The 13641-nt window shown below is 44.6% G+C and overlaps 3 protein-coding genes and 1 non-coding gene across 4 annotated transcripts; 1 reads left to right on the top strand and 3 right to left on the bottom strand.

Annotated features, from left to right (window-relative positions):
* Nucleotides 1-651: 651 nt before the first annotated feature.
* On the bottom strand, nucleotides 652-1401 carry LOC133893529 (uncharacterized). The gene has a single exon (XM_062334565.1). The coding sequence runs from the start codon at nucleotides 1304-1306 to the stop codon at nucleotides 779-781; it is 528 nt and encodes a 175-aa protein (XP_062190549.1). The 5' UTR covers nucleotides 1307-1401; the 3' UTR covers nucleotides 652-778.
* Nucleotides 1402-3160: 1759 nt separating this feature from the next.
* LOC133893310 (sex determination protein tasselseed-2-like) lies at nucleotides 3161-4550 on the bottom strand. The gene is made up of 2 exons (XM_062334307.1): nucleotides 4171-4550; nucleotides 3161-4036 (listed from the first exon to the last, which is right to left on the bottom strand). Exons 1-2 carry the CDS (start codon nucleotides 4389-4391, stop codon nucleotides 3220-3222), a joined length of 1038 nt encoding a protein of 345 aa, XP_062190291.1. The 5' UTR covers nucleotides 4392-4550; the 3' UTR covers nucleotides 3161-3219.
* A 3610-nt stretch (nucleotides 4551-8160) lies between these two features.
* Nucleotides 8161-8241, top strand: TRNAL-AAG (transfer RNA leucine (anticodon AAG)). Its single transcript has one exon. It is a non-coding gene; the product is annotated as a tRNA-Leu (tRNA).
* Nucleotides 8242-8787: 546 nt separating this feature from the next.
* Nucleotides 8788-13458, bottom strand: LOC133892337 (26S proteasome regulatory subunit 4 homolog). The gene is made up of 5 exons (XM_062333040.1): nucleotides 12853-13458; nucleotides 11801-12046; nucleotides 11223-11609; nucleotides 10998-11138; nucleotides 8788-9058 (listed from the first exon to the last, which is right to left on the bottom strand). Exons 1-5 carry the CDS (start codon nucleotides 13330-13332, stop codon nucleotides 8975-8977), a joined length of 1338 nt encoding a protein of 445 aa, XP_062189024.1. The 5' UTR covers nucleotides 13333-13458; the 3' UTR covers nucleotides 8788-8974.
* Nucleotides 13459-13641: the final 183 nt, after the last annotated feature.

The following is a 13641-nucleotide window of genomic DNA, read 5'->3' as shown; positions in this document are numbered from 1 at the left end:
TTAAATTAAACATACGAGAGTTTAGTTAAGGGTGTCTCTGATTGATTAGAGGTAGTATTGTCGAGTCGTTAGACGGTTTTATGCTTCTAAATCATATTTCAGTTGTACAGTTTTTTAGTCCGGTTTTTTTTATAAACTAGACTAACTCTCCTCTTCTAATTTAAAATCGGCCACGTGTCATCCTTTCCAAAAAAAAAGTGAGAACTGTTTGGGATTTTTATTTTTTCGCACATGGAATGCTACCTTTGTGATAACAACCCAGCCGATGCATATTACATTCTTGGAGTAGATGAGGAAACTATACTGAGAATCTCAACCAACCAACGATAGCAACAATCGTCTGAATGTAACCTCTAATAGCGACAATCATCTGAACCCTGTTTTCACATTCAGGTACTGGTGGGAGCTAAGAATTTGGTTGTACAATTGTGCAAAATATCCTGAGAATATCGTAGGTCACCTCAAAGCTGAATCTAAACCACGTGAAAGATAGTTTCAACATTGATCGTCGATGTATTATCCCAAGGAAAGAAATGGGGTGTGTCGTTTGCAGTCGCGACCACGCTCACAGACAAGAGAAGAAACAGCGAAACATATGAGAGTTGCTTGGGATCTTTTTTTCCTTTCTTTTCGTTCATGAAGAGCTAGCTTTTGTGATTGATAACAACATGCGGTGAATATGAACATTCTGGAAACGAGACAAATGATGAATTTAAGCACTAGTCATTTGATGATATATCGTGCTGATTTCTGCTGAGCATTATATTCCGATCGACATCTATTCCCTTGAGGCAATGGAATAATGGATGGAGGCTGTGCTCAAATGGCGAGCACGAGGCCAGGCATGGAGCGGCATGGCCTGGCTCTGCCACACGGCCCAGCCCATGCCCGTGGAGTTGGCGAGCCGGCCCAGCTCCCTGACGGTGACAGAGGTGTTGAAGTACTCGCGGAAGCGGGTGATGACCCCGCCCTGCAGCACCCAGTACGCGTGCTCCCCCTCCCACCCCTCCGCCACCACCCACCCGCCCTCGCCCTCGCCGCTGCCTACCTCCGTGACCCGCGCCGGCGCGAACCGGAACGCCGACGGCCCGGCTTCCCCTGTCAACAGGCGGCGCATGTGCTGGCAGCGGCGCGGGCCGTGGAACCACCAGTCCACGTCCTCGGCCAGCAGCGCCGCCGTGACGCCGCGGGACAGCGAGCCGTAGAGGGACTCCACCAGCTGCCGGTTGCTCGGCGCGTAGTACCCCATGCCCATGGCCGGGCACAAGCTAGTCGATCTGAGAGGGCTGGGTAGCAGCTGGTGCATATATAGCCATTCAGGCAGTCAAGAGGGACGTGCGCGCGGTAGTAGACTAAAACAATACTATATCGCTCGATGCAAGTGTTTGATGCGACGACGACGTACAGTACTAGATCGAGGCTAGTTTTGGATGATGCATATATATATATTAATCGTGGCATGGACCCTGCCTCCATCTCCGTCCCTCTGAGACATCGAGGTACGCACGGCGGCAAGGCAAGAAATTTCTTTTTCTTAACAAAGCAAGAAGCTGATCGTAGATCCATAGGCAACATGCATGCAGTAGACATAGGTGCATCCGAATGATTGTAGATCCATTCGACTTGCGGCTACAATTTATATTAGGGCCGTGCTTTGTCAAGTGAATGATGCTTTTCCTTTTTCGTACAACAATTACTGTTGTAACGATCGATTTCCCCTGCACCCAGAGCACACAACAGACGAGAGGTCATATCACTGCAATGCCATTTTATATCTCCTCATTAATCATTACAATATAATAGCTAGTCAGGTCAGGGTTTACTTAAAAGGAACGGAGAAGAAGAGCAGGGATTCAATTGTTCCATTGTATTGTATGGGAGACGACGACGAAATTCCTAAACAGATGCTGGCCCAGTAGACTAGTACTGTTGGCCTGGCCAAACTCTGGTAGCAGGAGCAGACTGCCCGCCGTCTGAGACCAAACTCTGGTACAAGACATTTTCACAAGTGTGATGGCCTGATGCAGAGATATATGCGCCAATTTCGCCTTTAAGCCTGCAATCCGTCCATCCGTTTTGTCCAAAGTTTCTCTTCTGCCATATACTCGCTCCATCTCTTTTCAGTTTTCAGCACTGTGGGAATATTCTTGTCTGCATGTGTTTAATTTTTATTAGCACTCTTTTATTTTATTTTCTGTATTCAGATCAAGTAGTGGCAAAATCATCGAGTACTAGCACTACTCAATTTTTTTAAGTAAATTTCATAAAACTACACTACGATTGTAAAAACTATCGCAAAACTACACTTTTATAAAACTATTTCATATAATTATACTTTGTTTGTCCTTACATATCAAAAAACCACACTTTCAATAATAAATATCATTAAACTGCACTTTCATTGTCATTTCGTATCACCAAACTACACATTCTAAGAATCTATTTCACAAAACTACACTTTTATTGTCTTCCATTTCAAAAAACTATACTTTTGAATTTGTAGTTTTGTGATACCAAGTGACAAAAAAGTATATCTTTGTGAGTAGAAGTGTAACTTTGCAATATAGAATGTCAGAGAAGCGTAGTTCTATGAAAATAATTCTTAAAAGTGTACGTTAGCTTTACAGAGTAACAACAAATGTATATATAATTTTGCAAAATTGATCTTTAAAAGTATAGTTCTGTGATAATTTTTACAATCTTAGTGTAGTTTTGTGAAACTCACTCTAATTTTGTGAAGCCTTGTCCAGCGAAAAGATATGCCAAATAACTAACCCAGAGGCATCGGATGCTGCTGATGGCGAATCAATTATTTGCTTTCTTCAGTTGAGTAGCAGGAGTAGCCACAACGCCGCAAAATATACACCAAGTCCGAATTATATCGCACTGAAAACTAAACTGAAGATACACAGTTCGTTTCTCTGCACCACCGGTTCCCAAAAAGGCCATTCCTTCCCTTCCCTTCCCTTTCCTTTCCTTTGGCACCACGACGAAGACGACGACCATGATTAAACAAGAAACAAAAGCAAGCAGCAAATCACAGGCACCAACCAAGGGCAAAGGCTAGCTAATGTCCAATAATTCATCCATCATCATACCATCATACGGATCATGAACCAATCAAACAGAATAATGAGCAGCTACGTACCACACATCGTCATTCATGTGACGCTAGCACGGATTACTAGATCTCAAAGCAGCCGCGGCCGGCCGGCCGGATTACAATCCGATGACGTTCCTGGAGGTGGTGACGCCGCCGTCCACGACCAGGTTGTGCCCCGACACGTACCTAGACTCATCGCTGGCAAGGAACAGCGCCGCCTCCGCAATGTCGCTCGGCCTCAGCGTCGCGCCCTTGAGCGTCGCAAGGCCACGCACCACATCCTCCATCTTCTCCACCTCCTCCTCGCTCGGCGCCGCTGCTGTTGCGTCGCCATGCTGGCGCCACGCGTTGACCAGCATCGGGGTGGCCACGCCGAAGGGGGAGATGCAGTTCACGCGGATGCCGTGCTGGCCCAGCTCGCAGGCCGCGTTCTTGGTGAGCCCCACCACGGCGTGCTTGGACGCCGTGTACGCGTGGGGCCCCATGCCGCCCATCACGCCCGCGACGCTGGCCACGGACACGATGCTACCGGCGCGGCGCGGCAGCATGGCGCGCGCCGCGTGCTTCATGCCGAGCGCGGCGCCCAGCGCGTTGACGCGCAGCACGTGCTCGAACTCGGCGGCGTCGAAAGACGTGATGCTCTTGGCCGCGCGCGTCTGCCGGCCCAGCACCCCGGCGTTGTTGCACAGCACGTCCAGCCGCCCGTGCCGCGCCACGGCGCGCTGCACGGTGCGCTCCACTTCGGCCTCCACGGACACGTCGCAGTGCTCGTAGCTACAGGCCTGCGGGCCCAGCGCCGCCGCCAGCGCCTCCCCGGCCGCGTCGTCGATGTCGGCGATGACCACCCGCGAGCCGTGCCGGACGAACATCCGCACGATCGCCTCGCCGATCCCCTGCGCGCCGCCCGTCACAATGGCCACCTTGCCGTCCAACCTTCAACGTCACATTGGATGGACGTACATATTCCAATCAAGAAGGAACGACACGACCAGAAGCATCTCGTAAACATACAATATCTAGCCAAAAACAACTGCGTGCGTGCGTGCGTGCGTGTGTAAATAATGTACCTCTTGTGCATGGTGGAGGCAGCGCCATTTTTAGCGGAGTTGGTGGTGCTGTCGTCCCAGGGCGAGGGGGTGGCACGGATGGAAGAAGGCGGCCTGGTGTCACTGCAGTTGGCGGGCTGCAGGTGGGTGATCTTGTCAGGGATGTACTCGACGGCGGTCATGGCTGCGGTGGCGGGGGAGTGGTGGTCTTGGAAGGCGGAGGCAACGACAGCGCCGTGCATCGATCAGTTCAGGGATGCGTGGGAGAGGATCAAAGTGGAAGAGGAGGCGCTGTTGCATCCGCTTCTGCTAGCTGGTCCACGCGCGCGCGCGTGTGTATATATATAGTGCCACTGAGAATGCAAAAGGAATAAAGAAATGGCGATCGAGGGAGTTAGTTAGGGCCTTAGGAATAATGAAATGGCGATGATGAACTCGATCCGCTGACCTCTCCGTTGGCCTGTCGCTCGATCATATCGGTGCGGCGTGAAGTACGTCCGTTCGGCTGGGTGTGGCTCAACCTGTCGGAGGCGCTGTAACACGATCGTACTAACCTGTCGTACGTATAGCAGCGGGAACTCACTAATTAGTAGTTACACGGCCCATTTGTTCTTTTTTTACTTTGGTTCTTTTCCCTCCTATTGCTGTAATATGGATTGCAGCCTCTCCGAACTAAATACATGCATGCATGGTGGCTCCTGTTAAATCAGAGTCATGAGTCGTTTTAAAATTGCACCCTAAAAATTAAGTGGTGCTTTCAAATGTTGTCCTGAAAAAGTCGCTTTAAAATCTGCCGTCGATTCACATCTCAGCCCGGCAAACACTGTCACAGCTTTAGATTTTGTTAGGGGGAAACGACTCACACATCACCCTGCTGATCTAGATCAAACCGGCCCAATTTGTAGTAGTATATATATCATTGTCAAAAGAACCGTGTACGGAACATATATAGATCGAGAAGCTAATTAAGCGCAGGATCTCTCTCTCTATATATGTATATATATGTGTGCGCGCACGCGCGCAGCATTCATCTCAATCTAATCTATGCTTGAAATGAAGTTGAGTCACGCTTTCTTAATTTCTCTGCATTTGGTCTAAAACTTGGGCAATTGAAGTGGCTGAATGCAGTGTTGAAAACAGAAAAATCGATCTCAGGAGGCTACGGAACAAGCATACATGCAAGAGGGCAGGATTAGTTATATTAGACGGCAATGTGATGTGATGTCTTAATTGGTTATACAGTGAACACTTGTCAAAAAGAAAGAATTACCCCCCTCCGATACCAAATATAAGTTCATTAGGATGTCGACATACACGGTCTCCAATATAACATTGTAACTAATAATATCTATAAAACTAATTTCAAATAGAAAGAGATATATGTTATAAATTTATTTTTCATAATGAATAGTAACATCAACCTTATATTGTTAATCTACATGATTTTTTAGCCATTAGTGGTCAAAGGTAAAAAAAGTTTAACTTAGCATAAACCTAAATGGACTTGTATTTAGGATCGAAGGGAGTAGGCGTCGTATGGTGCTTGTCAAATTAAAGGTGAATGGCATCGCATCAACTTTAATTTCACTTGCAAATTTGTAATCTTTTCTCTTGTGTGAACCCCAGGCTGGATCCGCTGCAGCTTTTCTGTACTGTTGGGAAGGGTTCTGTTTTTGTGTTTGGGCAGATGAGGAGTTCAGTTCCCACCACATGCCAACTTGGCCAATAATAATGGTCTTTCAACGGCTCTCTTTTGAAACCTAGCATTATCAAGCTTTCTAACATGTATAAGTAGTTTGTCTTTAGGAATTGGAAGAGACACGTGCCTGCTCTTTTAATATTTACGCATGCCCAAATATTTTGAAGAAAAATGAGCCTCAGGATGTATATATCTTTATATTCATGCTCCTCCTGTTATTTTAATGGGTTCATGGATTTGCTAGGAATTAATAGCTTGTTTCTTACCTGTTGGGTTATGAGCTGTGAAATGAAAAGGAGCGAGCTAGCTGCTCTTCTAAATATTTGTTTCTTTATGCAATTTATAAACGGTAATAATTTGGTTTCATTTAGAGGGTATGAAACATAATGAAGGGTTGCTGTGGGAATGCTTTTCATGCAATTTGGAAACAGTTGCTTCCACTACTTTAATTTGTTTTTTATCCTCAATTATTGCAGCTAATACTCCAGCAGGTATATAGTATTTCCATTCTCAAATAGATGTCGTTTTAGAATGCATGTAGATGATATGAGCAGATCCACCATGAAAAATGCTTTCATACGATTCTATGTTTAACAAATTTCACTAAAAACAATTATAGAAAATAATAGTAAAACATGTGTATTAGAAACCGTGCCAATTTCCTAAACAACAGCAAAAGAAAACGGATGTAGGTAGTACCAAAACAAGATGGACGATCATGACATTGTATCTCAAGATGCTGCACTGATCCTATGGGCACCTACCACATTAAGTGCCCAAATGCATGCAGATGATAATTAAGCTTGAGCCACATCGCATTACCATCACCTAACAATATAACCTTCTCAATGATGCGCATGGCAATCTTAATTGTTGTATATATCTGCATGCTCCCCAAAGATATGGTACTCACATCAGCTCACTCACGAAATAGAAAGAATTTAAGATTACAAACACCACAGCACCAGATCTGTCCTGCCGTTCTGTAGGACACTATGATCTGATCTGCCACATTAACTAGTATATATTTTGAACAAATAAAGACAATTTACAAGTTAAAACAAGGGTGCAGACTTATGATTAAGCGGATTTGGGCCATCAATTAGAGATCGCACGACCACTATACAAATAATCAATCAGTAGGGTTCTGCTGACTTCTGACGTACGTTGCATATCCATTGATCTGTTATGATACATAGCTCTCCTGCGTCTTTGAGAAGAAAAAAAACGTAGCCAGATGTCACGCACTGGGTTTAATTACATGGATTACGACGAAACACGAAGCTTCCTTATTGATTAAGTTGATATATTTATTGGATGATCATCATTCATCAGCTGTATATTGTTGAGCAGTCGGCAATGCATACCTACGTGTGGAAATAATCGATCGATTAGAATCTTTAGGTTAACCGGCCTGATTGGATTACGCGTAGGTGGTAGGTACGTAGTTACGCTGCAGATCCATCCTTACGTTTAACAAATTATCTCTGTACATGAACCTCATAAGATGCCTGATGTTTGCAGCTAAGAAACGGTTGAAGCCTGATCCATCCTTGAAGAAATATTTTGGACAGCAGGAGTATACTGCTAGAACAGATAAAGGACAAGGTAAATGCATTGCAATCGCAATCCTGTCAGTCAGTGTCACATTCTTATTTGATGTACGTAATGATCACACAGTGACCACCTTTGGATTATCTTGACAAAGTTGTTCCACGGTTCAGAGTCTTTCAGTCTGAAGACAGTTTCTGGGATGAGCTCAACTGCGATGGCTAGTCCTACGAACTCTAGGGTGACGACCATTCTGCAGAGGGCAGATGACATTCGTCAGGTAACGGCGACCTCGGCTACAACTCCTTGTTGGAGGAGACAAATATTTTGATCAATTACTGAGTCCGCCCATGGCTCTAATCTAACTGGAACTTGTAAAACCGGCTCGCGCGGGCCACAACGACGTAGACAGTGAAGATAGCTGGAGCGACAGTGATTGAATCATCACAGCAACATCTCCTTGCGGTTCAGTGAAGTCGAAGGGGAGTCATCTCACGTGCGTCAGACAAAAAGCTTTCTGGCAAAATATAAGAAACAAGCCGTATAAAGCGTGCGCCAAATTACCTTCGATCAATGTTTGAAGCTGAACAAGTCCTGCGTGGTTTGAACTTGTACCCTAGAGTGTGTAATAGAAGCGTAGGCAGAGAAACACAAGATCTGTGGTACCATAAGCAAAGCTCATTCATATAATGTAAGAGCCAAGCCGGTAACTATACTTTTTGTAGACTAGATATATATAAAAATACTATCCAAAACAACATGTTGAGATGGCCGAGTTGGTCTAAGGCGCCAGATTAAGGTTCTGGTCCGAAAGGGCGTGGGTTCAAATCCCACTCTCAACATCATATGTTTTATTTTTCTTTTTGCCTGCCCAAATTACTCATCTGCGCTGCAAATACTTCTCCTTTCTCTTATTCATCAGGAATAAAGGATACAGCATACAGAACAAATAATCTCGAGCAACGGCACAAACTTTCCAAACGTTTTCGAACACCAGCAGCCAAGTTGGAGGCAAACATAGTGCGCTACAGTCGAACTGACAAAAGGCTGGCACCACGAAGTAGAGAATACCTTAAGACTTACCATATTGACTAATGATAGGCTACAAGTCTTGCTTGATTGCAGTTAAATTATACTATGGTCAAACGATGTCTTCATTCTGTTTCCATAGGAGTGACATACTGTCAAATACTCTGAAAATGCCAACGTATGGTAGAAAAATGCACGAGCAAGCCATAAATCACAAAGACGATAGATGAGTTGTTTCTGAAATGAATTTGTTCCATATAGCATCCATTGCTAGTGGAAATCGTTCCAACCAGCTGGGAAGAGGATCTGCACACTTGTGACTGGTTCATGAATCACTGCATACTACACGACGTTCAAGATTTCTCTGAAAGGGAATTAATTGTACTTGAAAGGTATCAAAGGAAGGGTAATACATGATGTCCAACAACGTAGAGAGAAGGCACACTCTTTCTCCCCCCATTGATCAAGACCAAATAACATATCCAATGATAATAAGAAATACTGCTACGAGTTTTTTTCTGACACTGAAGACCAGTGACCAATTTGTTACATGTAGAGACCGTCAGGGACACCTTCCTTCTTCTTGTACATCACCTTCTCCTTTGCCTTCTTGAAATCAGCATGGGTCACCTAGGGAGTCAGAAAACAAAAAGAATGGCAAATGAAAACCATGTAATAGAATATGCTCAGATGTAACTTTATGTACATTGCACAAGGCACACAGCAAAACTTGATGACCCTGTGAATGAACATGACATGCTCATTCTCATACTCTAGGAGGAAACCAAGCGGTTTTTATTTAAAAAAGTGCTTTCCAAATTCACAGTCAGCTCACACAGTTACACACGAGAAACAAGTGTTTCATTACTTGTTCATGTATTGCAACTGAAAACAGCTCAAGATAAAAAAAAAAATCAAATAAAAATCATGTAATAGTATATAATTTGTGCACACGTAAATTGCACAAGGCACACAGCAAAACTTGATGACCCGGCGGAAGAACATGACACGTCTACAATTTAGGAAGAGGAAGCCGAGCAGCAGTTTTGATTCAACAGAGAACTAATATGTTTGTTTCAGTATTAGTTCAGATATTGGCACTGACAACAGCTCAAAGAGATATTTTTGAAGTGGGTAACATGATGGCACTCTTTGTTATGCCAATGTATCTGGAAGTTAATCAACCATTTTGATTCTTTGTGGTGCCAGATCATGTGCCTAACATGTTTTCTGGGGGTGTGGGGTTGGTCATCCTCATGGGTGGCCACTGTTCTTGAAAGCCCTAATGAAAGCTAACCACTAGTTCAGGTGGGGTGCAGTCCACCCAGTGGATAACAGTTACGCAGTTAGAAGACTGTGCTCCGGGACTAACAGAGCACTTACTTTGGTTGGGATCATCCCCATTTGCATGTGCAATACCCCAATCTTTTTTAAGATATGTTCCAAGCCAGATATTACAGTTGCTGATTCAATTTCAGACACTTGGATTGGACGATCTTGCTGATTGGGAACACCTAATGAGTTGTTTCATTTAGAGGAAGTGCAATTAGAAGAAGATGAAAAGGTTACATGGGGTCTGGAGTATTCTGGAAATTATTCATCAAGATCTCTTGACAGGTACTTATCTTTTGGGGGTGCTATTAGCACCAGAATGGTTGATCTCTGGAAGCAAAAGTACCCACAAACATAAAAGTATTTCTTTGGCAACCTTTTCAACACAGAATTCAGGCTGTGTGCAATTCAAGATGATGAATTGGAAACACAATGATAATCCTAACTGGAATTGGCGGGCCGCATGTTCTTTTTTTAAAATGTAAAATAGGGAAGTTTGTGTGGTGCTGCCTCAGGGATGCACTGCGCTGGTCCTGTGTGTCACTCCCCTTAGCAGGTTTCATCAAATTATGGATGGGTTCTGGTGGTGCTAAGCGGAATGTGGTGACATTTTTTTTGTTTGGCAGCGGTGTGGTGCTCACTTTGGTTGATCTGCAATGAAATAACGATTGAGAAGAAGGTTGTCAAGCACCCAACTGATGCCTTCTACACGATCATGTTTCTAAACAGCAGTGGAGGAGGCTTTTGCGACGCGAGGACCAAGACGTGGATATGCTGACAGCAAGGATCAAGGAAGTGATGAATAATATACAAGCTCAAGCAGCAGTTATGTGATCTTGATTACCCCTGCATGGGCGTTTCCTCTGTCAGCTGCTTGTAGTTTGTTTTATTTTGGTCTGTAATATGCACTTGTGCACCGGTATCCCCACTCCCCAGTTTTTCGTTTCTTGTTGAACTTAAATCCTGTAGCTTTCTTATAAGCTGGGAAGCTCAGAATGAAAATTCCTTGGGTCTAAAGACGTGATGACACTCAAGTTGGCATGCAACAAATAACTATAACTTCCTACCATATGCAACACCTAAAGTGCAATTCTACCGTTAGTAAACAGCACGATCAAAGCTAAATTGACCCAGTAATATTTCTATTTATAGCAAATGAGTGGTTTATTTAATTGAATACTTGTATTCACCCAAAATAGTTTAAATTAATTGAACTGTGATGAAAGTTCAGTCTTACCTTCATTCTACGTTCTCTCAGGGCGAGCAATCCAGCCTCCGTGCATATGGCCTTAATATCAGCTCCCGAGAATTCATCTTTGGTCATTACAAACTCTTCCAAGTTCACATCGTCAGCTAACGTCATCTTTGATGTGTGTATCTGCACAATTTACAACTTTCTTAATAACCAAAGGAATTCTCAATCCAGCAACGTAAAGTTTATCATTCACAGATGATACGGTACCTGGAAGATGCGACGCCTAGTTTTAATATCTGGCAAAGGAAATTCAATCTTCCGGTCTATTCGACCTGGCCGAAGCAAAGCTGGATCAAGACTTTCAATGCGGTTTGTTGCTAGAATAACTTTAACATCTCCACGTGAGTCAAAACCATCTAGCTGATTCAGCAGCTCCAACATAGTTCTTTGAATCTCACGCTCCCCTCCTGAATGAGCATCATACCTCTTTGTTCCAACTGCATCGATCTCATCAATAAAGACTATTGAGGGAGAAAGCTCATCAGCCACTCTAAACAGTTCTCTCACTAGTTTGGGACCATCACCAAGATACTTTTGAATAAGCTCACTCCCGACAACACGCAAGAAAGTTGCAGATGTAGAGTTAGCAACAGCCTGCAAAGACGGTTTCAAGTAATCACGACTCAAGTATATGCTATTTGAAAAGCAAAAAGTTCAGAAGAATGCATAATTTGGATCATCATTAGACAGTAGCAGAAATCATGGAGGATTGGCACCTTCGGTACTCAATAAGAAAATAAGCAATATATTGTCGTCTATTATGCATCGCAGGGCAGAACACTAACCTTGGCAAGTAGAGTTTTCCCTGTTCCAGGTTCTCCATATAATATGACTCCCTTGGGTGGCCTGATTCCAATGTCTTCATACAGCTCAGGATGGGTCAACGGAAGCTCAACTGCCTCTTTAATTTCTTGAATCTGAGCATCTAACCCACCAATGTCAGCATAAGATTCCAGAGGAGCTTTCTCAACTTTCATCACAGATACCATAGGATCAACTTCATCTTGCAATATACCAACGACAGACAGAACCTGAAGAAGGAAATATTTGAGCGAGTGAGCTGACTTGAGTATCTATTGCCAGTTGATTTAAATTATCGATGGAAGCATCCATTGAACACAACTGAGCGTATATGGGAAGAGTCTAGGATAATGCTGTGAATGCCTAGGAAAGACATTAAAATGAACACATGTATGTATAATGGTTGAAAATGAAAAGTAGTGCACCCTTCGGTATGGCACTCAGACATCGGATACAATATCAATCCTAAGATCCTAAGAGAGATGCAGCAATGTAACGGGTGTAACCCTATAGCAGAAGGAGTAAGTGGACAACCATCACACTGAATGATTACAGGGGGGAAACAGATTGGGTACTGAGACATATGGATCTGAATTTATCACCAGATCATAGTTAAACCCTAGTTATAGCACATAGGACACAGGTACAGGTAGTAATCCTTGATTCAAAAAATGACCCCTAAATCCTAACCTTTCTCGGGTACAATATTAAGTCAACTTGCTAAAACACAAGGTTCCAATTCATTAGCCAACTCCACAGTACAAATCACCAATCCCCTAAATCTCACTTTTATAGTGCACTTAATTTGTGTACATGCCTGATTAATTCGATAATAGAACCAAAAGATTGGCAAATTCCCCTTCAGAAATCCTCAACCCAACAACCAACCTCACAGATCGTACACCCATGAATCGCCTCTAAAAATCCATCCTTCCCATAAGCAGGTACTCTCAGGTTAGGTAGTATCAGATCGAGTAGACATAACAAGTGGTGGATCCGCTCGCGAGCGCACAGTAGAGGTAGAGCGGGCACAAACCTTGTTGTGCATGAGGATGGAGCAGCCAGGCTCGAGCTGGTCCTTGTCGACGAAGGAGAGGATGCCGACGTAGTACTCGGGGCCGACAGATGAGGAGACGATGGCGTGGGTCTCGTCGATGATCTCCTCAAGCGATCCGACGCTCATGGGCGTTCCGCGTAGGTCGTCGACCTTGGAGCGGTCCTCCTCGGCCTTATCCTCCTGGGGGCGGAGGCGCTCCTGCGCGGCGACGAACTCCTCCTCCATGAGGAGGTAGTCCTTGACCCGCTCGAGCTTGAGGAGGCGGAGGCGGCATTTGGAGAGCGGCGCGACGTTGGGAAGTCGAGCCGCCGCCTCAGCGCCCTTCTGCTTCCGCTGTTTGCGGCCGACGCGGGACGGCGCAGCCGGCGGCTCGAACTTCTTCTCCTTCTTATCGCCGTCGCCGCCCGGCTTGCGGTCGCCGCCCTGCTTGCCCATCCCTCCCGGCGTTCCCTGCCCCATGGTCTCCTCCGCCTCGACCTCGCCGCCGATTCGAGTTGTTCGGATTTGGATTTGGATTTGGAGGGGAGGGGAGGGGATCCAGTTCGATGCGAGCAGAGGAATGCTCCCCCTTTTTCTGCGACTTCAACTTCCGCTGCAAGCAAGATGGAAAAGGGAAAGGAAAGCCCATGAATCTCTGGGCCGCATATATTAATGGACCTCTGACCGACTCTTGTATCGAGTTACTACTGAATGGGCTTCATCTGCAAATGACTGTCTCTTGCGAGTTATTTTTATATTTTTTCTATTAAATATTTAAATAAATAGACT

The sequence above is a fragment of the Phragmites australis genome, chromosome 15, assembly GCF_958298935.1.
Source record: "Phragmites australis chromosome 15, lpPhrAust1.1, whole genome shotgun sequence".
Taxonomy (NCBI): domain Eukaryota; kingdom Viridiplantae; phylum Streptophyta; class Magnoliopsida; order Poales; family Poaceae; genus Phragmites; species Phragmites australis.
This window is presented reverse-complemented; position numbering and strand designations above follow the sequence as displayed.

Coding starts and splice junctions, on each gene's coding strand:
- LOC133893529 (XM_062334565.1), bottom strand. CDS start 1,306: ATGCACCAGCTGCTACCCAGCCCTCTCAGATCGACTAGCTTGTGCCCG.
- LOC133893310 (XM_062334307.1), bottom strand. CDS start 4,391: ATGCACGGCGCTGTCGTTGCCTCCGCCTTCCAAGACCACCACTCCCCC. Junction 4,037..4,170: donor GCCTCCACCATGCACAAGAG/GTACATTATTTA, acceptor GTGACGTTGAAG/GTTGGACGGCAAGGTGGCCA.
- LOC133892337 (XM_062333040.1), bottom strand. CDS start 13,332: ATGGGGCAGGGAACGCCGGGAGGGATGGGCAAGCAGGGCGGCGACCGC. Junction 12,047..12,852: donor CCATCCTCATGCACAACAAG/GTTTGTGCCCGC, acceptor TTCCTTCTTCAG/GTTCTGTCTGTCGTTGGTAT. Junction 9,059..10,997: donor TGAGAGAACGTAGAATGAAG/GTAAGACTGAAC, acceptor CTGACTCCCTAG/GTGACCCATGCTGATTTCAA.